Source organism: Melanerpes formicivorus, unplaced genomic scaffold (assembly GCF_026170545.1).
Source record: "Melanerpes formicivorus ecotype bairdi unplaced genomic scaffold, bMelFor1.0.p_v2 SCAF_40, whole genome shotgun sequence".
Classification (NCBI taxonomy): Eukaryota; Metazoa; Chordata; class Aves; order Piciformes; family Picidae; genus Melanerpes; species Melanerpes formicivorus.
The window spans coordinates 1,648,888-1,674,275 of NW_027142392.1; the positions used below are offsets into that span (position 1 = coordinate 1,648,888).

General features: G+C 41.5%; 1 protein-coding gene across 1 annotated transcript in view; it reads right to left on the bottom strand.

Annotated features, from left to right (window-relative positions):
• LOC137451190 (uncharacterized) overlaps positions 1-25,388 on the bottom strand; it is a 54,513-nt gene that overhangs the window by 13,005 nt on the left and 16,120 nt on the right. The window contains 1 exon segment of the mRNA XM_068158495.1: positions 23,772-23,830. Coding sequence (XP_068014596.1) covers positions 23,772-23,830 — 59 coding nt within the window.

A 25,388-nucleotide genomic window follows, 5' to 3' on the forward strand; every position in this document is an offset into this window, starting at 1 on the left:
GTTAAGTAACTTAGCAGTGGTTATTTTGGTCAGGAAAACAGCTGTTTTTCAAATGATGGAGAGAGTGATCAGTATGATTGTGTTACTTGGCATTGTCACTACACCTGCATTAAATACTGGAAGCTTTTCTTTTAAATGCCGGCTTCACCACAAGTCTCCCTTGGCTTTGTCGGCCCATGCTATCACTACTGCAACTGTATCTACCTCAAGCTAAAGGCTATCTCAAACTACATATCTCCGGCTAAACTATATCCCAGGCTAAGATCTGGGCATCAGCCAAGAAGCATCATGAACCACGGGGATTTTCAACACAGTTACAGAGATCTTGCTCATATACTCCTTGCACCCATCATCACTGGAAAGTATTGTGGAAATATGCAGCTTTGAGAGTTTGCTACCCTCTCTGTTAGTGAGGTACAGGGAAAAAGTTGAGAAGCTGTAATATACAGAGCCTAAGCTTAATTTGGTCATATTTTATATCCCCAAACCAGCTGGAAAATACAGGTTCCCCTTCTAGCTTCACTGCATAGCTAGGCTGATGAGTAACTAAAGATAGACTTTGTTTAGTAAATTCTTCTTGCTCTGAGATTAATAATAAGTGGACATTCCTCCTTTGAGAGACAGGTAGGACGAGACCTCTCACTTAGGAACATGCATCTGAGAAGATTTTTATAGAGACATAGATACTATCTTTATGTATGGAAGGTATGTCAGATTGGAACTAAACCTTAGCAACTTATCTGATATCATAAGAGATATTCCCCTTACCATCTCTAAAGAAACAAAGATGTGCTCTTTACCAAATGTCCTTCAAAACTGTATTTCCTCACATCTTCCCTAAGCAGAATTCAGTTAAGAAAATAGTCGGTACAATGGTATGGAAAATGGTATTTTTTCACTTTCATAACTCCAAACCCAAAGCAAATATGGTCTTTTACTCTGTCACCAATTAAATGGGTAATGTCACATTTGGTGCAAGAGCAAAATTAACACCTGTTGCAATTTGAATTCAGAAAGCCTAGACATTGATCCTTTGGAAATGGTAGCTACCTCATTTTCTGGAAAGGAACATTTGTGAGCTTGTGAAATTCTAATTGGAGCAGCTTATTTTCTGTCTTTGTAAACAGGCAGCTTTAGTGGGCTTCTTTATTGAAGGCTCAGAGGGACTTCTAATGAACTTAATCTATACAAGGAATGCTTACTGGAGCCATTTATGGAGGTCAGGTATGTGATTTGTATGACAAAGCAAAAGGTGCAAATCGGTACTTTTCCCAGTATTTCAGTTCATTGCTCTATGTGAGAATTGGCACAGTCTCCTCTGTTCAGGAGCCCTGTGCCTACAACAAAAGTTGTCATATTTTAGCTTTCCAGTGAGCTGGTCCTGCTGCATTCAGAGGAGGAGCTCTTTGTCAGCTTCTGCACTTTGTGGCCTCCACTCACTGACTTACACACCAGTAACAGATGCTGGGATCAACAGTGCAGGTGCTTGGAGTCAGCCCCAGGCAGTGAATCGTGTATCACAGTGACTTGGTGGTGGTGGTATTTTTTTCCTGCTGCATTCATCATGAAATATAAAGCAAAAAATAAAATGCAGTAGCTTCATCTCCATTAAAAATCACAATAAAAGTATTTTTACATCCCTTGGGAGCTACCTTTTTCATCTGATGTTGGCTCCAAAATACCTCATCATCTAGCTTGCATAACATTGCTTTGGCTAGAAAGTCAATAGCTCTGTCATGGAAAAGACCTTGTAACTAAGAAAAGGCCAAAGTTTTAAACATTTGAGAAGAGCAGGGTTACCTAGTGCATTCACAGATATGTTGCAGTGATTTATTTCTGTTTTCCAAACCTCTGATGTGCAGAGCACAGAAAGCAAGCACAGAGAAATGCTGCATGGAAAAGTGACTTAGAGCAGCTTCAGGGTCTGCCAGCTGGGACTGGCTTGGCCAATACCTTGGCAAAGTGCTGCTCCACCTCACATGCCAATTCCCAGGAGTTTCGAGGGCCCAATGTGACAGCTAGGAATGGCAGACTGCAAAGGGACACACAGAAGTAATTATGCCAGCAGGGTGTAACTCAAGAATTGCCCTGCCTGAAGCTAAGTTTTCCAGGTTCCAATGTGCTGAGGGCTATTTCCCATGGGTGATGTCATGCAATGGGCTTCACCAGAGCACAGAAGGTGCCCGCAGTGAACACATTGTTAAATCAGCAAAAGCATTTACTCAGTGCCTGTGGCCAATCTAAATATAAAATACCTTCCACTATATTTAATAGCTTGTGGAAGAAAACAATGTAACAGAAAGGAATATGATAGTACACAGTATGGAAGGGGCAGCCATGTTTTTTGACGTGCCAGGCAGTGAAAGAAAGGCAGGTCACTCAGTGCTTTGGACTGAGTCTTGCATGGTGGCAAGACATAGACAAAAAGCCAAATTGACATATGCCTTCCACTTCACTGGGATGCCATGCAGTGGAAAACATTGTTGGCATGAATGGAAACCCCAATGACAGCCAATGACATTGGAAGATGTGCTGAGGGAAAACAAGTAGCGTATTGGGTCAATTTTGTTCCTACACAAAATGAGTTCTTGAGCTACATTTGCTTTATTTGATGAAAAGCAGAATGTAGCACATCTAGACAAACCTTAGGCAGACTTGTAAGGTGTCCTTCCATTTCAGAAGATACATAACTCAGCAGTCTGCATTTCAAACCCTGGGACCTTGCTTGCAAAATCCCATAGTTCTCTTGTTGTGGTTCAGAACTAACATAAGGAGCTAGAAGGTAAAAAGGTTTTCCTTGTGGCAATCTGTTACAAAGAAAAAGTAGAAAGCCAAAAAAAAAACCCAACCAGGTGAATTTATTAAATATCACATACAGTTCTGACACAGCACAAATATACTGCCTGTTTATATCACATACAGTTCTGATACAGCAAAAATATACTGCCTGAATAAGACATGTCTTCCAGATCTGAAAGACTACACTGATAAACTCTGCAGGAAGATAGCTCTTCTCTTTTTCTTGTAGGAATTTGCATGTGTGGCACTCACACTGAAATCCAAATCTGAGCTGGGCTTTCTACTTTTATACACTCTGGCACAGTCTGTCTTGAAATAATCCAGGTATGAGAATCTGACCTACCCTGTTTGCTTTTATAAGGTCTGGGCACGTCAGTCCAGCAGAGAGAAAGGAAAACTGAACTTTCTCTCACCACCACATCAAGGTAGAGTCATGTGTATGACCTTCATCTTGTGTGACACTCTGGCAGTGGTATCTACCTGGAATAGTCCTGATAATACCACAGAAATGTGGAGGTGAGGCTGGAAGAGTTCATAAGAGTTTCACAAAAGATATCTCATTTTCTGGTGGAGTCGCGGTCTGCACGTGGCATACTGGGTGGAAAGAACACGCACAGCAACCTGAATTTTGCGTTAGTATTTCTCAGTTGCTTCCCTAAACATCAGTGTTTGTAAACCTACTTTCACTAGTCAGTCTGTTCTGTGCTTCTGGCTCAGCATTTTCCCAGCTTTAACATCATGCTTCTTACAGAAGTCCTCTACAGAAACTACAGCAAAGTATTTTAAGGGATTAGGCATGGAAAATATTTTTCTAACCCTGCATCACTATACCTTTTCTGACAGACGTGATGAACCTCAGTGTTTCAATTATAGGTCTTACACACACAAATGGGCAATAGGTCAAGAATTTTCATCTGTGTATTCCAGGACCAGTAGCATTTGTTTAGCTATAAATTCAAAGATGCTGTAGGTTATGATCTTCTGTCAGGACTGGGCAAATACTGGCTGTGATTAAACCCTTTCTCAAAACAATTTAATCTAGTTCATCACTTTCCAGTTAAACTCCAGAGAATAAAGTTTAATAAACTGTAATAAGTTAAAGTATTTCTGTTGGAAGATCAAGAAGGGGGCACATGCTACTGCACTCATAGTTGTCTTCCAGATGTCTTATGTCTTACTACTATGTGAAAAGAAAGGTAGAGATTATGTGAGAGTAACATCATGGTCATGCAATGTGTGTCTTTCGTTTCTCTCCCTTGGAATGTCCAAAATTAATTTGGACAAAGCAAGGATGAAGTACAATGTCTTTATTTCTTCAGGAGGCTAGAATAGAATAGAATAGAATAGAATAGAATAGAATAGAATAGAATAGAATAGAATAGAATAGAATAGACCAGACCAGGTTGGAAGAGACCTTCAAGATCATCATGTCCAACCCATCAACCAATCCAACCCACCTAAACAACTAAACCACCAAGCACCCCATCAAGTCTCCTCCTCAACACCTCCAATGATGGTGACTCCACCACCTCCCCAGGCAGCCCAACCTTAAACAATTAATCCTTGCCCATACTTTCATAGAGTGCTACAAACAGATTATTAAAAGTATGTTTCAAAGGTGAAGAAAATCCTCATTCTGTAATGCTACCCCTCTTTTCTAAAGGTTTATGTTTGGAACAAGTTTCTCAGTTTTCACAGAGTCAGAGAATCCAAGACAGAAAAGAGTAACAGCAGGGAGTTTCATACTCCTGATAGAAAATGTGATCCACACATAAGCCTGCAGAATAGTAATGCTTTGTCAGTAGCAGGGCTAGTTATGATATGTTGTAATGCTAATAATTTGTTCTGAGTTCCAGCAAACTAAGCTCCCCAATATGAAAGGACAATAAATTAAACCTGGTAAATGCTACATTGTCACAAAAATTCCACCTTTGTCTTGCTTTTTAAAAGCCCCTGTCTAGCTATTGGGCTTGATAATCCTCCTCACACGAACATACTCATTCCAAGCTGTGGTTCAGGAGGCTCATGGTCACATACAAAAGTGCTTCTCCACCAAAGGTTTATATTTTAATAACGGCATGCTTATATTCAGAACCCAGTTGCAAGACTGATGATAAACATTAGTTTGGTATTGTGAGAGCTTTTCTGGTTTGCAGATAGAAGATGCTTTAGAAATTGATGTCTTCAGTCACTGTTACAGTTCCAGTGCCTCAGGGAAGGCAAGTCACATTCATTCCCTGTGAGGTAAACCTCCTTATGGATCGCATAAGATATAATTATGACCTCTCATCCGAGTAGATCACAACTCAGCATTGACTCAGAAGGACAAAAATTTTTTGTTACTAGACAGTCACTTAGTGAGTAATTTGTTTCTGTGGTCTAATAGCTAAAGCTTTCATTTATTTAATGCAATGAGGAAGAAAATGAGCTCAATGGACCACTAATATACTGTCACAGTGACAGATTTGTGCCATAGAGGGCAAAATGCTAGCAAAATAGCCTCCTCTGCCCCCAAAATTAGAGAAAGTGACTGCTGCTGGCCAGCTAAGCCATCTAATGCACATAAACTCAGCCTAGCAGATAATATAAGCACATACAGAGTTTCAAGTTTATAACCAGTTATAGAATCAATGAGGTTGGAAAAGACCTCAGAGATCAAGTCCAACCAGTTCTTCTGATTTCAGTTGGAGTGCTTGCAGTCTAAAGATGCTTGTGCACTTTATAGACACAATTCAGGTGAGCCACAGTTTTTTTGTAACAGATATTGCAGTTTTATTTTAAACAGCGGTGCTTTGATTTGAAAATCACATTAAAATTCAGTTTAAAGAAACTATGGATTTGCTTCCAAAATGAATGTAACTTGATTCTGTTATGAAATCAGCTTACCAGATGTTCTTTGGGTGTGCTGGGGTGGACTTGAGAGAATCAAGCCTGCGCTTGCTAGCCAGTGCCTGCCAATGCAAAGCACTTGATTTGTCTCCTACTGCATCTCCAGCAGATGGTGCAGACTGGCTATTCCTTTTAAGACAGCATCAACAACACTCCTGAAAAGCCTTCACATTGCTAGTAGTCCTTCTGTGGTACTTCCCTCTGTTACCCAAGTGTCAGTTGCAAGGGCCAAGCCACATTTGCTGGTCCTCATTGGGAGGAAGGATCTCTCATGCTCCATCACACATTCTCCATCAGGGTTTGAACTGTTGCATATTTGTGTATTCTAAAATTCCCTGTGGACAGATGTGGTAAGATTCATGCAGAACACACAGGGTCATTTTTCATCAGGTTGTTAATACTATGAATGCTTGTAAACAGTAAATAAAACAGCCACAAAACCACTTCTGAGAAAAGCAAGCTTGCTTTTAAGAGACAAGGGATTCTGCTGTCTTTAGCAGTCCATCTGCTTTCTTCAGAATTTACAGCACAGATCAGAGATTGAGGAATTCTCACCTCTGGGCATGTAAATAAAGTTAACATAAAGTGCTCACAATTAATTGTGATGTGCTTATTATATTCCACTATAATAAATAAACAATCCCTCAGCAATCACAGCATCATTAAAGGAAAAGATCTGTTTCTGAGAGTTTCTAAGATTATCCTAAAATAGCAGCTGACGATGCTGTGTTTATAAAACTTGTTTTTCTCTCTGCACTTACTACACGATACTTGATCTCACCCTGGTATTGCACTTTGGAATGGAAAAAACCCAACAGTTTAGTTAGGCTTTTAGGAAGCATTAGTTAATTATATCTTTTGTAATCCCCTTCATTTAGAGCCAGGGTCCTGTTTGCAATAGCTGAGATCATCCCCATCTTGCAACATCCCACATGGTCACTTGCTGGATACCCTGTTATTCAAAAAAATTATACAGCTCTGAACTCTCAGTTCTATTAGTTGCTTTTGCAAAGTGATAGATTTTTGGAGTTTTTGCTGGTTTACTTTATTCCCATGACTGGTTCCACCACAGATAAAAAAATCAGAGAACAACCACTAACTACAGATGTATTAATCCAAATTAATTAAGTTACAAAAACCATTGCAAACCAATGTTTAGAATTCCATAGGCAATGCTCACATCCCTGACTGATTAATCTTAATCTTTGAGTCTGGGCATGTTCTTTATACATCACATTCTTTGATTCCTGTATCTGATCACGGAATACAAACCCACTTCGCTGAAACAATGTCATTCTTATTTAGTGTTTCAATAATTTTTACAGTGACAGAGAAATGTTTATAACATTCCAGACAAAACTTCAGCCACAGAACCATAAAAACACTCAGGTTGAAAGGGACATCAAAGAGTCATCTAGTCCAGCCTCCTGCGTAACATATATTCATTTAGCATATAACCTACTTGCAAAATTTATTCTTAAGGTGGTTGTTAAAATTTCATTTCACTTTTGTACCCCTAAAATTTTGGAAAGACATAGAAGAACTAGCAATTTCAGTAGTCTCTAGATACAAATAAATATACTTCCAGAAAGGCTGACCATGTGAAAAGAAACAGAATGGTTTCAATTGGAAGGGACCTTAAAGATCATTTATTTCCAATCCCCGTGCCATGGACAGGGACATCTTCCACTAGATCACGTTGCTCAAAGCCCCATCCAACCTGGCCTTGATCTAAAAGTTGCAACATAAAAATCTGGTGGGCTTAATGTACAAGAACCAGCCAGGTACACTCTATGTACCTGAAAATAGTGAAACAGTAAGGGAAAATAATATATTTAAAGTCCAAATCCTCCCATTAGATGAGGTTAACCTTCCTACAAGGACAGCAAGTTTTAGTGCAAAGGCAAAACCAACAGCATCACATGGACAGTTAAGAAATCATCCAGAACACTATTTCTATAAGGAAAAAAAAAAAAAACCACACAGAAATGTTGTGGTTGCTGTATTTGGCAGACAGCATGACAAAGATAAGAATAAGAAGGATCAGCCTTCCCTTGATATCAGCATCTCTATCAAAGTACAGAATGGTTATCGTAAAAGACAGAAATAGTAGCAAGCAGTACTAAGATAACCTTGTTCTTCATTAGAGGCACACAAGGTGTGTAAGTCAGGAGCCACAGAGCAGAACTCATCCCATTGGGTTCTTCTACACATATATTTCTTTTCCATCTTTCTATTCTATTGTAAAAGACAGAAATAGTACTAAGCAGTACTAAGATAACCTTGTTCTTCATTAGAGGCACACAAGGTGTGTAAGTCAGGAGCCACAGAGCAGAATTCATCCCATTGGGTTCTCCTACACATATATTTCTTATCTTTCTGTTCTATTGTAAAAGACAGAAATAGTACTAAGCAGTACTAAGATAACCTTGTTCTTCATTAGAGGCACACAAGGTGTGTAAGTCAGGAGCCGCAGAGTAGAACTCATTCCATTGGGCTCTCCTACCCATATATTTCTTTTCCATCTTCCCACGTCTTCAGTTCCAGTCTGGCCCTATGCCATTCTGCATCTCTAAGATTATTTTCTGCATCCCTAATACTTCTGCAAGTCCTCCATTTCCTGCTGGTCTCTCACAGCTTCACCCCAAATGCTTTGCAACTTCTTGTTCAATTTCTAAAACACAACCCCCAAAATGTCCTTATTTAGAACTATTTTCCTGTCACTTCAGAAAGCTGTCAGAGTGCTGTTATTGAGATCGTCTGAGTGGCTTTAATTTTCCACCAAGGAATGAACAGGCATTCTTTTTCAGACATTGCTATTGGGAAATGTGAAATTGGGGAACACTGCTGAGAAACACACAGAATGTGAATGATTGCCAAACCAAACGCCCATTTTTTAGTATCTATCCATCCTGCCAGGTAAAGATTGTCTTCAGAGCTGAAGTGAAATACCCCTTTCAAAAAGTTTTGTAGTACTTTTGTTACAAATCTATTCACTATCTAGAGATGTGGCATATGGCACACAGAAAATTTCCTTCAGTGTGGCCAGCAGGAGCAGGGAGGTCATTCTGCCCCTGTACACTGCACTGGTTAGGCTGCACCTCGAGTACTGTGTCCAGTTCTGGGCCCCTCAGTTTAGGAAGGATGTTGACTTGCTGGAACAAGTCCAGAGAAGGGCAACGAAGTTGGTGAGGGGCTTGGAACACAAGCCCTATGAGGAAAGACTGAGGAAGCTGGGGCTGCTTAGCCTGGAGAGGAGGAGACTCAGGGGTGACCTTATTGCTCTCTAAACTACCTGAAGGGAGGTTGTAGACAGGCGGATGTTGGTCTCTTCTCACAGGCAGCCAGTACCAGAACAAGAGGACACAGTCTCAGGCTGCGCCAGGGGAGGTTTAGGTTGGATGTTAGGAAGAAGTTCTATACAGAGAGAGTGATTGCCCATTGGAATGGGCTGCCTGGGGAGGTGGTGGAGTCGCCGTCATGGGAGGTGTTCAGGAGGAGACTTGATGGGGTGCTTGGTGCCATGGGTTAGTTGTTTAGGTGGGTTGGATTGGTTGATGGGTTGGACATGATGATCTTGAAGGTCTCTTCCAACCTGGTCTATTCTATTCTATTCTATTCTATTCTATTCTATTCTATTCTATTCTATTCTATACTGTAATATTTTAAAGAGGTTATTTGTTTATTTGGCTTTTGGTTGCTTGCTTGTTTTGGTTTAGTTTCATTTGCTTTGCTTTGGTGTGGTTTTCTGGCCAGTGTCCTTAAAATATGACTGGCTTACATTAATTTCTGTATTATGTTAAGTTGAAATTTCATATTCACAAATAAATTCAGTAGAGGTCCTTCTCTGCATGAAGACACACACACCCGTAGTGGTTTGCAGGTTCAGAGTTTTAGACACAAAATACTCTCCATACTCACATGGAAAGCAGGGGATCCACTTCTGTTTATACTGTGAAGGTTTTGCCAAGGAGATCACATTTCTTTAATCCCAGTTTCCTGGAAAGATGCTAAACATTCCCTGCAGAGTGTGGATAGCCTAAAATGTGGAGGCAATAATCAGTGGCTGATGGAATCCATGATCTCCAAACTTATGCCTTGTGCTGCTGGGACAGTTTGTATGGGCTCTGTCTTAGCAATTTAGTCCTGTGGTTCTAATGCATTAATATATCACAGTATCACAGTATCACAAAGGTTGGAAGAGACTTCAAAGATCATCAAGTCCAACCTGTCACCACAGACCTCATGCAAGGTCCGGACTACAAGTAATCTGGAGGAATGCACAAGATCCACAGAAATAATTATAAAATGCTTTCAATCACCTGATTTTAAGTTACATTTGTAGATTGTCTCCTTGAATCCTTATGGTAATTTGTAAAAGTCTTTTAATTTGTAAAAAAGTTCAGTGGTCTTTAAGCTCAGAGGTCTTTCCTGCTAGCATGAAGTTGTGAAAAGCCTTGAAATGGTTTTTGCCAAGTAGAAGAAGGAACTGAATAAATCACCCCAATGGCAGGTGCTGTGCAGCAAGCAGTAAGATACCTGCCACCCTTCATGAGTTCCTTAGTTCCTTAGTACTTTGTTTAAAGTCAAACCTGCTTTCTTTGTTATCTGTAGAAAGGCTGATTGGACAGCCACATTGTAGCTTCAGGAATTAAAAGAGGGATATGTGGATCGTTTTCCTTTGAGTCTTGGTTTGTGAGCTCTTCATGAGTTCTTCAAGATCTCCTTCATAACATTACCTTTATTCTCTACATACAAGCAGGGGAAAAATAAATTGGTTTCGGCAGATTTTAGTTTGCAGTTTACCAACATCTTAGAGTTTAATGAAGAAATATTGGTAAGTAAGCATTTTAGTAACAGTGAGAGGATCATAGTTAAAAGCTGAAGTGCCCTTAGGGAGGTATAAAAGGGTGCAATGGGAGGAATCATAAACCGCTTGAGTTGGGTTTCACGAAGCAAACCAGTTGTTGTGTCAGTCACACACAACCTGATGCATTTAAGTCGGAGGTCTAGAATTACTTCGGAGCCTGGCTGATGGGATGGTAAAAAGGTCACAATTCTGAAATCTTGGCTTCTCTTCCAGCAGATCATTTTACTGAATCTCTGCCATGCTCACCTTGTGTAGCAAGAATGTTTTTCGTAGTCAGAAAATTGGCATTGATTATCTGATCAGACAAAAGCTACTAAATCAAATTGTCAACATTCTATTGCCATTGTGTCTAAGAAGACAAGCTTTGTCATTCCTGTGGCTATTATTGGCAAAGTCTTTGTTAGAAAATTCAAAAGTATATTGTCCACTCTGTTGTGTTCTTCATCACTGGGTTTCATTCTCGTAGATTGTCCCCATATCATGCTGGAATGTACCACCTGTTTCAAATCATAAACACAATTTCAGACCTCTCTGGATTAGTCTTATCTAACTAATTACTTGGTTTTGTATTGTCTAGGCTGTAGTTCTTGAACACTTACAGAAGTCATCTATCTATATAACTAACTATATAACTAATTCTCAGTCATCAACACCCACCTGGATGCATTCCTGTGTGGACTACTCTAGGTGATCCTGCTTTTGGCAGGGGGTTTTGGGGGTGGGGGGTGGACTCAATGATCTCTGGAGGTCCCTTCCAACCTCTAACATTCTGTGATTCTGTGGTTCCATGAACACTGCCTACAGGTGACTGATAGCAGACAAGGAACCAAGGGGTCTCTGGTACTTCCACCTTGTTGTGAGTGTGCACAACTGTAGGTCATTTGGCTCTCATAAGAGTGAAGGAACTTATGCCACATCATTACAAAGGATTTATGATAATTGACATCAGATCTGGTCCAAAGTCAAGATTTCTGTTCTGCAGGAAAACCATTCTGTTTCAAAGCAGTTTTCTTTAAAAAGTATAAAATTTAGTGATAGGTGCTGAGTAACCCAGAAATGCATTCCAAAGAGTCCTGATGCTCAAAGAGAAAACTTCTTGAGCCAAGAACACCTTTGCCCTGATGTACCAGGCTTATCTGTCTCTCCAGAAATCCTACGAGTCCTAGGGGACAGGCAGGAAGCTGAGAGGCTTGCATGTCACTAATAATCTTGTAACTTGTACTCAGACCCCAAATCTTCTTGTTCAGGAGTAGAAAGGCTGTAAGTCTGGAGGTGCTGGAATGTGTCCAGAGAAGGGCCACAAGGATGATCAGAGGGCTGGAGCACCTCTCCTATGAGGACAGACTGAAGGAGTTGGGGCTGTTCAGTCTGGAGAAGAGAAGGCTCTGAGGTGACCTCATTGTGGCCTTCCAGTATCTGAAGGGGGCCTACAGGAAGGCTGGGGAGGGACTTTTCAGGATATCAGGTAGTGATAGGACTGGGGGAATGGAATGAAGCTGGAGGCAGGGAGATTCAGGCTGGATGTGAGGAGGAGGTTCTTCACCATGAGAGTGGTGAAGCCCTGGAATGGGTTGTCCAGCAGGCTGGATGAGGCTGTGGCCAGCCTGATCTAGTGTGAGGTGTCCCTGCCCATGGCAGGGGGGTTGGAACTAGATGATCCTTGTGGTCCCTTCCAACCCTGACTGATACTATGATACTGTGATACTATGATACTATGCTCAGGATGAAGGTGACCTTTTAGGATCTCCTGGGCTGCCTGCTGCATGGCTCAGCTCCCCAGAGCTGAATTGAAACTTTTTAGTGGCTGGCTCCAGGTTAGGTTTCCAAAACCTCAGAATGTAGTCACTGACACCAGCCTGAGTATGTTTAAGCACTAAACATGGCACTAATTTATCACAGCCATTTAGCAGCAGGCATCCCAGTTCTCCATGCCCCAAGAGGGTGCTGAAGGCTTGACACAAGCCTGGTTAATGAGGCTTTCAGATTCCTTGCTGGAGAACTACAAATGAATGACTGGCCAAGTTCAGCACACCTAATATTTCCATCTGATCTGTTAGTTTTGCTATCTTCATTTCTCACACAGTTCAAGTGGTAAGGTTGCCCAAGGACCATAAAATGTGCACCCTTTACTTCAAGAAGAAATTTCATGATGAAATTTCATGACTGATATTATTTTAGTAATCTCACTAGGAAATTGGTCAGGGACTAAGCAGGTGAAGTTATCTCTCTCTCAACAGAAGTTTGTGGTGGCAGTTTTCCTTTGAATACTTCCCTTTTGGTTAAAACACACTTTCTGAACAGCCAAAAGAGATTACAGAGAATCGCAATCTACCTGAGACACACCTAAAAGCTGTCCTGTTACGTGCACAATGGTATCTGAAATCCCTGACGTCAGCTGTGGACATCTGCAAAGGCAGATACCAGTTGTTTCCTATTACTGAGGACAGGCTGTAAGAAAAACAGGCCAAAGTCAACAAGTTCCATTTCTGCAACGCAGGATGACAAGGCAGTGCTCACATAGCCTGTGATAAACCTTATTCTACGTAGAAATAACTACTCCATACACTCTATTCAAATGGTTACAAATATAGATAATGCCACAACTATTTAACTAGTTGCCTTTCAGCAGTATTTATATAGATTAATTTGTGCTTGTTAATTTTGCTAGACTAGTTGCTTTTAAGCAGTATTTATATAGATTTATATAGTCTGTGCTTGCTAATGTTGTATGTTAGTTGGCAACACTCTTTAATTGCCAAATTCAAGTTATGTTCTTCAAGCAAATTCTTTATGATTCTTTAATCCTTTATGTTTAATTCTTTATGTTCTTTAAGCAAATTCAAGTTATGTTCTTTAAAATTAGGACTTCCTGACAGGGGTTCTTGTCTTAATGACAAAAGAATTAGTAATTTCCCAGCAGGAAATCTCCTCACAGATTTGAGGGGGAAGAGGTAGAAAGGTAGGAGGAGAATTTCTAAACACAGTCAAGCAGTTGTACTTAACCCTAACTCAGCTGCATTTTAGAGAGTCTGATCATCCAATGTCCCACTGTAATTGTAGCTGGAGCTCCTCAAAGCTGCAAGCATCCTTATCAATGTAAAGTTGGGCTTCTTATGGCTTTTCAAGAAGGAAACCCAGAAGAAATTAATGAAGAGGAAGAGATAAAAATGTTATCCAGTAAGGCTCTGAGTATCTGTCACATACATTAAATGTAACTGATTTTATTTGTTTTGCAGTACATTTGTGACCTGCTAATAGCAATTCCACATGCCAACAAACAATTCCTGTGCGAGCCCTGTAATGTTATCTTTGGAAGCTTTTTAGATGTTAGGAATGTTACAACATGACAAACTAATCAGACTAATACATTTTTAATTTAGGCATGAGGAGCACACAGCCAAAAGTGTCTTCCTCATGGGAAATTTTTCACTGCTCAGGGTGCTAAAGCTATCTCATTTGATACAGTCAAGATTAGAAAGGGGTGTCCCTTCAGAATGGCTTTCTGCTGGAAAGAGATAGTGCACTTAAGCTGTGTTTAAACAGCACACGATGAAGTGTTTATTAGTTTGCTTTCAATAAATAGTTTACAATATGCTGAAACAGTAAATAAATGAAGATGAAAATACAGCAATTCAGCTTTCAAAGATACCAGACATTAAAAAAAATAAATAACCTGATTCAGATCAGAATTTGAGGATTATGTGCATTATGTGATAACTTCCATGTTCTTTTGTAAAGTCCTCCTTGTTTTTAAAGATGTTTTTAGTGCAGACCAGGCTGAACAAAAGTTCTTTAAAGCTGTTAAAACAAATACTGTCAGATACTTGTTGTGAGATATATGCTGAATGTAAACCATCCAGAAGCATGATGTGTGTGGCCACACCATCAGTCCTTTGGAGCAAATAGGACCACTGATTGTGAGTAAATATTGTACAAAGTGGCTACACTCCTAAAAATGTTAGTTAATCTGGTACATTTTTTAAAGGCACAGAAATAAAGGCATACACAGCAGGCTGTTAGAAGAATCTATGTCCCTTGTAAGTTGTGATCCTTCACATCTCTGTAATGACCCCTAAACTGCTTTCAGGAATATTTCAAACCTGCCTTCCCCAAGATAAAGCCTGGGTGTGAGTCCTGGCAATGGCAGGACAATTCAGCAGAACACCACAGATCTGCAGGCATTGTCATAGTATCATAGTATCAGTCAGGGTTGGAAGGGACCACAAGGATCATCTAGTTCCACCCCCCCTGCCATGGGCAGGGACACCCCACACTAGATCAGGCCGGCCAGAGCCTCATCCAGCCTGGTCTTAAACACCTCCAGGGATGGGGCCTCAACCACCTCCCTGGACAACCCATTCCATTATGTTCTCAGTTTCATGGTGAGGCTCTTAAGAGTGCTGAGTGGTATTTCTGACTATTTTACTTTAATTGTGGCATTTCTTTCTAATGGAACCAGCAAAAATGATGCTGTCAATCACTTTTTGGCTTCACCTCAATCACTGGAACATGGACGATTATTCAAACGGTGTCTTGGCAATTGTCTCCATTTTCTTGAAGGTCACTTACTGAGATATTGAAAACTCACATCTCTCTTCTCTTTCCTTTTCAAAACTGCAGTCAGTGATGAGGACTGTGTGTAAATTGGTGGAGATGAGTGCCTCTTACTCTGGTTCATCTTTCCCCATACTTCTATATGATAGTTTTATCCAAATCACAGTATCGCAGTATCACCAAGGTTGGAAGAGACCTCAAAGATCATCAAGTCCAACCAATCCACACTTCATCCACAGACCCTCAAGAAGAGCTGTGCTTTAAACATGGGTGATAGTGAGCTTGTGTGTTTATAACAAAGAAATTCAGTGAAGCCTGTTACAAATGCAGCATCTCCTACAGGACTTTAAAAAGGAATGTAGACTTTGCCCCTGAACATGCAAACATTATGCACATGTGAATTACCACTTTAGCCTTAACAGACAATTGAAAATGAATTATACATACAAACCAACAAAACAGCTCAAACACACAACCCTTTAGTAAGTGATGACTGAACTCTGATATCTGATACCATCTGGGGAGGAAGTTGCTTTTTTGAGTAACACTGCCCATCATGAGGGGTGCAAGCTTAGGTCTACTTCAGTGTCAAACTTATCACCAGGGCAAGCAAATCATGTCTGATGCTATGAGAAAGTACTGGTGTCTTGAAACTATCCCCTCTGGTGTAGGAACACACTTCCTTGTAGCCTGAGATGTCAATCCTATCTTATGGGTTTCATTAACCCAGCATCTCCCATTTCTGATTTTGATCCTTCAAGCTACTACTGCCTAAATCCATGGATTACTGGACCTACAACAGCTCTCTGGCTCATTCTCTTCTCCATGAGAGTGACATCTGGATTATCCCAAAAGAGCCAATTACTATCAGCTCAGAGCTGAGGAACAAGAGACACAACACCCCTCTTATCTTTTAGCTTCAGGGACATTATCACTTTACATTGTATTGTTGCCTTTTATTAGGGTTTTTTTGTTAGTCACATCTTACAGTATTTTGTGGGAACTGAGATAAGACTACTTCAGATTGGTGGAGTTACTTCCATTGCTCTAGAAAAGTTGATTTGCTCATTTAAACTCTTTTGCAGGACTGTGTCTCCCAAAGCAGAAGCCAGGCAGAAAGCTGAATTGTTCCCATCTTCATTCCTACAAAACACCCCAAAAGAAATTCAGGCTCATCAAATCTCAGCCAAAAACCTGTCTGAGCAGGGAGTTTTGTGATGTGCCACAAAATCAAGTGGCCAGAGTATAATTCTGCATTCAGTGGTATTGTAGAGTGGTTAGGAGCTGCACCAAATGCTTTATTATTGCATTCTTTCCTGACAATGTCTGTAGAATATGCTCAATATCCCTCTGTGGCCTCATCAAGATAAGTATTTCCTCTTACAAAACTGTCTTATGCAATTGAATTATTTTCACCTGCCCTTCCAAAAGTGTTTTAATGAATACCTTCCCAGATAAGGCTAGTTAAATACTTTTAATTTTTGAAAATAAAACCCATGCACATAGAAATGATTTGGGTACTATGAAGGTCCTTCATATTTGCTCAAGGTGTTATTAGTTGGGCTAATCAATGGGTAGGAGACAGAATTAAGTACGAATAGTTTGGTATAAAATGTGATGTTTAAAGCAAAGTTGAATTTGTCCTAAGGCATTGGTTTTTACTTTCATAGCAGAGATACAAGAAGAGATGCTTTCACATGAGGAGGCACTCACACAAGGAGACACTTTTTCACAGTGAGAGTGACAGAGCACTGGAAAAGGCTGCTCAGGGAGAGAGTGGAGTCTCCTTCTCTGGAGACTTTCAAAAGTCACCTGGATGTGTTCCTGTGTGGTCTGCCCTAGGTAATCCTGTTGGCAGGTAGGTTGGACTCTATGATCTCCCTTTTAACCCCTAAGATCCTGTGATTCTGTGGTATTTTTAATTTATCAAACACCATTTTAAAAAACATAGATGATAGCACAGTGGTACCAGTGTCTGAAAGTTTCTGTGACAGTTGCATATAGAGGTGAAGCATTCAAATGTGGTTGATACTTCCAATATCTGAAGGGGGTCTACAGGAAGGCTGGGGAGGGACTTCTCAGGATATCAGGTAGTGATAGGACTAGGGGGAATGGAATGAAGCTGGAGGTGGGGAGATTCAGGCTGGAGGTGAGGAGGAGGTTCTTCACCATGAGAGTGGTGAAGCCCTGGAATGGGTTGTCCAGGGAGGTGGTTGGGGCGCCGTCCCTGGGGGTGTTTAAGCCCAGGCTGGATGAGGCTCTGGCCAGCCTGATCTAGTGTGGGGTGTCCTTGCCCATGGCAGGGGGGTTGGAACTGGATGATCCTTGTGGTCCCTTCCAACCCTGACTGATACTATGATACTTCCAGCAGTTCTGTGGCAGCACAAATCCTGACTTATCACTGGATTAATTCAATATTATGAAATCCTTTTTTTTTTTTTTTTTTGTTTTTAAGAGAAGGTTATTTGTGAAATGTAACAATTCCTCACTGACATACAATATAATAGTGCAAAGCTCCTTGCCCCATTTAGCTGGCTCAGTTCTACACAATCCTGTCTTCTGCTGAAGGGAAAGCACTGTGCCCCATACTGAGCAATCACTGGCAACCCCATTATGTAACTTTAATGCTATTTCACTAAAATGATAAAGTGCCTTCATTAAATTATGTGACTATTTAGAATAAACCCTTATTTAGAACAAACCAAACCAGGTTGGAAGAGACCTTCAAGATCATCGCGTCCAACCCGTCAACCAATCCAACCCACCCAAACAGCTAAGCCATGGCACCAAGTACCCCATCAAGTCTCTTCCTGAACACCTCCAATGACGGTGACTCCACCACCTCCCTGGGCAGCCCATTCCAATGGGCAATCACTCTTTCTGTATAGAACTTCTTCCTAACATCCAACCTGAACCTCCCCTGGTGCAGCCTGAGACTGTGTCCTCTTGTTCTGGTACTGGCTGCCTGGGAGAAGAGACCATCATCCGCAGACTATTATCTTTTGGAGTTGTGCAGAATGTATTGCTACAGATGTATTTTCTTCTTTAGTGTGTGCAAGCCTTTGACTGTACAGTAAAAACAGTGCTATAAACATTTACAGTTCCTGACACTTCCTCTATGAAGTACAGAAAATTTTCAAGTGTTCCCAACAAAGCATTTACTTTTTGACTGCTTAAGCCATTAAGTCTTTTGCAATGCTCTGAGGTAACCAAGAAAAAGAGCTTTAATATCAACACAAAACAATGAAATTGACAAACTAAATTGTGCCACAAGGTTCACATGGTGCAGCTGGAGCCAAATCAGTTTAAAGAGTATGTGTTGGAAAAATACACCTATGGGATTGTGTTCATAACAGGACACTATACTGTAAATAATTTTGTTCGGGCTTATTTGTTGCAACACTAAGGCAGCCAAAGGTGCAAGGTTCCCCTCAGAAGGGTGCTAAAGTGACAAAAAGGCATCTGCTTCCCTGACGGACCAATTGCCCTTCATCAGTAAGACATATTGGTGGCTTCTAGCAGATAAGGAAGGGTGGTGCTGCCATCAGGAGCTGGCCTGCCAGGGTCTGTGGAGCCTGAGAGAATGCAGGACCAAGCTGTGGCATTTTGAGAGCAGTGACAGCAGCAGTTTCTGTTCCTGTAACCTGAAATGAGCACTTTCCTCACCACCAAAGAATCAGCACGTGATGATCCCCTTTTAAAGATTCTCTATGTTCACTTCCTATTTTTGTCTGTGGGAAGCCACTGCTCACATTTAGATACATTCATGAAAGCAAGAGACTGGGACATCTTCTCCTGGATATTTGCTGCCTCAGGCAGTGGGTAGCCTCTACTTGACTTTCTCATAAATGCACACACATTCCAGGTGGAAATTTAAGAGTGGGCTGGGGAAAGCTCCAGGCTTGCCTCTCTCTTCCCTCCCTGACCTTCATTCCTCACATACAGCTTGAACAGTATTTACCTATCCTCAGGACACCCATGAGCTTAAATCCACCCTGCCCAAGCAAGAGAAACCCAAGGATGGCTGGGGGGCTGCTGAGCACGTTACATGCCTGTGGCTCTTGGCTCACGTTGCTTGGAGGAGTGATGGCTGCCAGAGCATCGCCTCAGGTAACCAGATACAGTGGGGCAAGGGGGCACCATCGGACTGCCAAAATGCTGCCACAGAGCACAGCCAAGGGACATGTGTGTGTGTGACCCACACCAGGTCCTGCCTGAGCCCACTGCCCACTGGGCCCACCCCCTTGTGGGCAAGCACTGACTTCATCAGCCTCAGGTAAGACAATTTGCTAAGCAGTGACTTTGGGCTTTTGGTCACAAAAATGTCAGGTCTGCAGAGGAATCCTGGCAGCAGGAGGATGTGGCTTTTTGAGACACCCCAAATTTGATTTGTGGTGATGCTTTGGCCTGCTCATATTCTGATTGAAATTTGCAGCAAACTGCCTGTTGACTGAAGCTGAACAGCATAAAGCATAGAATGAGGCTGAAGATTGGGAAAAAAAGTAGTTTCTGGCATGACAAAACCTGATGTAACAAAGCCTCACGCCTCTCTAGGACATTTGGCTGGCAGCTCAATGTATTAATATCAATCAATATAAAAGGCCAAGACATGAAGTATCAATACTCCTGCCCTGCTGTAAACCAGCTCCTTCATCTGAGGGCGTGTTAATCATGAGAGGGCTGAGAGCTGGGGCAATCTGGTCATCTGGACCACCCCTTGAAACCAGACTGCTTCCTCCTGATAAGGAGACTCTAACCCCTGCACACCAAATACATGCTGTCAGGAAACATTTAGATTTACCCTTGAAAAATGTGTTAGGACAGATTTGGTAGTAGTGGCACAAAAAGCTGTCAACAACTGATGCAATAGGACCACCTTCATTTTACTGGAAGGTTCCCCATGAGAAAATGTAAGGAGAGGGTCATCCACAGCCACTTCTGTTCAAATGATTCGGTTTCTCTGTAGTCCTCTGGAGAAGGCCAGACATGCACAATGCCCCTCCTTTCCTAACCAAATTGTGTGCTTTTCCATTGGTTTGCACTGTTGTGAACTGCGGTCAAATATTCTTTCACAGAACCATTACTAGCTAATTATCTTAATGGAACCATACAGACAGTCTTCTGCAATGGCAACATACTTTGGAGGTATGGTCCAATGGAGCCATTGTGTCTTCCATCTGTGAAAATGCACATATGCAAGAAGAATCCCTGAAACAGTCACACTCCAACTATTCAAAGTGCTTTCAGCCCCTGAACAAGTCCTGTAGGCTTAACATTAAGCAGGATTTGACAAGGCTGCCAGCTAACAAATTTTGAATTTCCATTATGTATCCCACAGCAAAGTTTGTAACATGGATTCTTTTGTTATTTGGTCCTGGGAGAGTAAAGCTCCAGGGAAAGCCTCCAGACAGCTTTAGATAATTATTACAAAGGAAAGCTCTGCCAAGACCCACAGAATTGTTTCCTATTTCACTCATTGTACCCTGCTTCTGGCCTCCTAGGTTTTCCTGGTATGAACATTGCTGATCTATCCTGTGATCCTTTAGCTCTCCTTCCAAGTATTTATTGTATGCATATTTCTTTCTTCAAGTGGCATTTTGACTCATTTGAGCATATCTGATTTGCTGGCACCACCTGCCAGCCTTCCAATCTTGGAGGAGCCGAGCTTGGGACAAAGTGCTGAATAACAGCAAACTTACTCAAATTTGCAAAGGGGAAGCATTGATAGAAGCAGCACTGCCATGCTGTGTGCAAGCTCCCAATTTATTACAAGGTGTTTACCTGTTTTCACTGTCAATCCCACATCCTAGTGACCCTTAGATTTTGTCTGTCTGCTGATCACACGCTCATCACGCTCAGCAGGTGGTTTTCCACCCTGCAGTTCTCATGCTCGCAGCAGGGCATTCTGCAATGTTGCCACATTTTTCCCACAGGCAGTTCTCTAATGCTGGTTTGTGACATAAAAATCTCACATTTTAGCTGAAAGACAACAGACTAGTGGATGGAACAAGCATTATTTCACCCTTTTTGCAAATAAGGAGAGGCACAAGAAAGGCTTACAATAGGATTTGGACGATGTATTTTGGCACCTGTAATGAAACATAGGCTGAATGCCAGTGCTAAATTCAGTAGACTGACTCCAGAAAACGGACACCAGCCTTCCTCACTTACAAGACAGCTATGTGTTGCTGTCACACAGAAATGCTGTGTGTGGTGGTGCCCATCCTGCAGCCAGTTTATGGAGACGTAAGTGTCCAGCCCAAGTGGAGACAAGATATCACACAGCTACTTCATAAAGCAGAGAGGTGCTGATGAAGCCCTGGGTCACACTGCTGCACATCCCATTCCTAGCACAAACCAGAAGTGTTGACTGGGTCCATACTATCAACTGAAGTGGGACAGGACTTAGCTATGACCAGGTTGAAGCTCCCCAGTATGGTTTTTGTAAATGTAAGATAGAGCTCTCTGTGAGAGGGCCCAGAGAGGTGAAATGACGATTCCAAACAGACCAGATGGAGGAAGGTACAGAGGAAAGCTCAGCTATGCAGACTGAGGACATGGTATGGCCCTTGTTCCAGGACCACAAAGTGTGCCCTGAGTTGCTTTATATTGGCCATAATAGTCAAAGCTATTAAGCTCAGCAGATTCCCTTTCTTGATACCCCTGTATAAAAGCAAGAAGACTTGGTACTCAACACTCTTTTTCAAGAAGTAGATGGCTTTTCCCTGCTCAGCCTGAGGGATTTCTGTTGCCTCTGCAAGTGCCCTGATGGGCAGGCTTTGAAATATCTACACTGGCATTTAACATGAACTCTTCACTGCTAATATTTGCCCAATGCCTACCAATGCAGGAATGCTAAGTATTAGAAGTGAAGTACAACTTTGTACTCAAAGACGTGCATGCTGAATACCTGACCCAGTGCCCAGACTGGTGTGATCACTGACTGAAGAGGCTGAATGTAGCCTTAAACCATAACAGAAAAGAAGTCCAGTACAGACACACAAGGAACAGTGTGTAGAGGACAACTAAACAGCAATGCATGATTTTCAGAAACAAAATGGACCTTCTCTATTTCAATACAAAGTAGTTCAGTCAGTCAGGTTTTCCTCTGGCAAGAATTCCTGCATGCAAGACACAAGAGAAAATTCTTTAATCCTTTTCATTAATCTTTTAAAATCTCAACCTGTTTTAGCAGAAGCTTAATGCAAGTGACTTTATAAACACCCTTGAACACATTGCCATGATGTGACATACCCATGCCAGTCACCAGGGAAAAGTGAAGCACAAAGATGAGACTTCTGTATTACTTAAGCAATATCACACCTGAGCAGTCTGTATTCCCAAGGGCTGTTCAGTTCTGATATCCTGGGTCTTTCCACCCCACTCAATTATGGCCATGCTGCAGGGCTAGATTACTAGATTGCTTCCTGATTGCCACAACACAGAGGTGGGGGTAGTGTAAGCTGCCATGGGTTAGTTGTTTAGGTGGGTTGGATTGGTTGATGGGTTGGACGCGATGATCTTGAAGGTCTCTTCCAACCTGGTTTTATTTATTCTATGTATTCTATGTACTCTACCCTTTCTACACTGACACAGAGGGTTAAATCCAGATGAGTAAAAATTATAGTTATCCAATAAATTTTAAAAGTAAGTAAATACATAAATAAATTGGGGGAGGGAGGGGAGGTTGGAAGGGGAAAAAGGCAATACAGAAAACAACAATTTGGTAGTGCTGGAACAGAATCAAAATCCACCCATGGGCTGTAGACTATTAGCAGCTCTGAGTCAGACAGCACAGCTGACTCCAGTTGGCTCCAGGTGTATCCCAGACCATGAATATCACACTCAGTATAAAGTGGGAGGATGCTGAAAATAGAAGAGCCTTTTGCTTAGAGTTTCCTGTTTGGGTTCTTCCTGCTCTTCTCTTTCCTGCTCTTGAGGACCAGCTTCCTGTTTAGTGTGGCTGCCGGGCTGAGCATAGCTTTACATATCTTATATTGATATTAGTATCAGTTTGGCTATTTCATTAAATCTGTTTTCATTTCAGCTTCTGGGTCTTCTCTCATTTTCCTAAGCCACCATCTCTGCTGGGGTGGGGTGGTTGGATGAGAAAACAACTGCTAGAGTTTAGCCCTGGATATGGGCTAAATGTAGGCATGCTCATTTACGGTGTGCTTGCCTGAATCAAGAAGCCTGCCTGGAGTTTTAGTAGTGATATTTAGATATGTCATAATTGAAAGAGACAGGTAGGCAAACACTTTCTGGAACCTCACATGTACAATGAGGTGAGAGTGGTGCCACAGCTGGAGCTGAATGAGTCAGGGAACTACAGCAGAAATTGGTTTCAAGTAACTGGTCAGATTTTCTCTATGATTTTTTTTTATTGTAGCCTTTGCAAAAAAGCCCTGCTCAGCTGGTGTGTGAATTTGTTCTTGCACAAAGTTTGTTCCCAGAGCTTCACTGGGCACAGACTGACCTGTTGGCCATGTTCTGCCCAGTGGCTTTCCACATGCTCAGGGAAATCCAGCTAAGCCAGAACATGCTGGAGAGCCTGCTTGCTAGCTCTGCTGTGGCCATCCACAGTCTGGGCTGCTTTTACATCAATGGCTTAGTCTTTTTTCAGTGCCTGGGGAAACTTCCAGCTGGAAGAAAAACTCACCTTGCTCCTGTGGTGATTGTTTCTGGCTTTGTGGTATTTGTGGAGCTATATGATGGTAACTGCTCATGGGACACAGGAGCATTTACATGGACAGATTCACCTCTGGCATCTGAATGTCTTATGCATCTGAAAGGGATTTTTTTTTCCTTTATTCATAATCTTTGCTTTGCTCTCCAGAAAGGGAGTAAACCACAATCAACACTACATCCTTAATACCCGAGGTATATTGCATATTCTTCTTCCACAGACTGATATTTCAGGACACTATGGGTGCTGTTTAGGCTGCTAGGTGAGCTTGAAGGTGATACCTAGATCATTGCCTTATTTACAGTGACATCTACTGGCAAAGGCAATCTGAAAAGGACCTCTCGCTTTTTTTTTTTTTTTTTTTAATATATATATATATTAGGTTTCTTTCAGTGTTTGTTCTCCCATTTTAGGCATTTTTCTTCTTTGTCTTCACAACTCATTACTCAGCTCTTCATAAAAGAGACATTTCCTCTCTCTCTGTTGCATGCAACCTTTATGATTCACATCTGAAAAATGAAATTATCAGTAGCATCTACAAATTGCTCAAGATTATTATGTGCTCAAGAATGGGGGTGAGGTTTGAAAAAGAAAACCAGAAGTGACACAGGAACTGACTGTGCAGCACATCAGCTCTGTGAAGTGCAGGCTGACAGCTGAAGCAATAGAGACAAATATCTGAAGGGGCAGACAAAGCGCAGGTATGTAGCAAGTGGGTGTATGGCAGCAAAGAGATATCTGCATGATTTTTAGCCCATTGTGCTCCAAAAGGAAAGACAGCTACTTCCCAGTTTTTTTTCCTTGGCATAAAGAAAATTCCCAGCTGTGTTAAACTTTGTCTTTGCAATGCAAAAGATATCACGAGCATGGCTGATAAAGGCTATAAATACAGCAGAACGTATTGCTTCCCTCTGGTGCAGAGCTGACCCAGGGCTCTGATGCAGTTTGTTTAATTCCAAGAAGGAGTTTATGGGTGACCAACCATCCAGCCATATCCAGTTCCTGACTGCTGCTATTTTCAGTATATAACCTATATGCTCTTTGGTCATTGAGAGTTTCTTTCTTCTTAGTATCAAAACTTCAAGTGTGTCAGAAGGTAAATGGCTGATCAAAAAGACCTGAGGGGAAGTGATGACATATTTTAGCCTTGTTTGCTTATGGAGCCCACACTTGGGATTTAATTTCCTGAAAGCACACCATGTAGTTTGGTTGACATTCAGTGCAGCTTGGATATATAATAAGTTAGTGGCTGAGGATGCAACCTAATGCTCAGTGCTGAAACTGAGTCCATGCTCTCTTCTTAGAGTTGCAGCAGATGGATAACCTGGGAAGCGGTTCCCAAAGGATTTTAGGCAACTGAATATTTTCAGTCTTTTTCAGATGACACTGCTAGCTTTCAGCCCAGATACACTGCCATGCTAGGTCAATGTAACATGAAAATTTGGGTGAGTTATGTCATCTTCTAAAACTTATTTTGCATGAAAACAGTCAATAGTTCAATAAAGTGCTATGGGAAACTTTAGGTACAATTAATTGAATGTCTTACCACTGCCCAAGATAGTTCACTTGGAATGTGTAAAAGATGCCTGA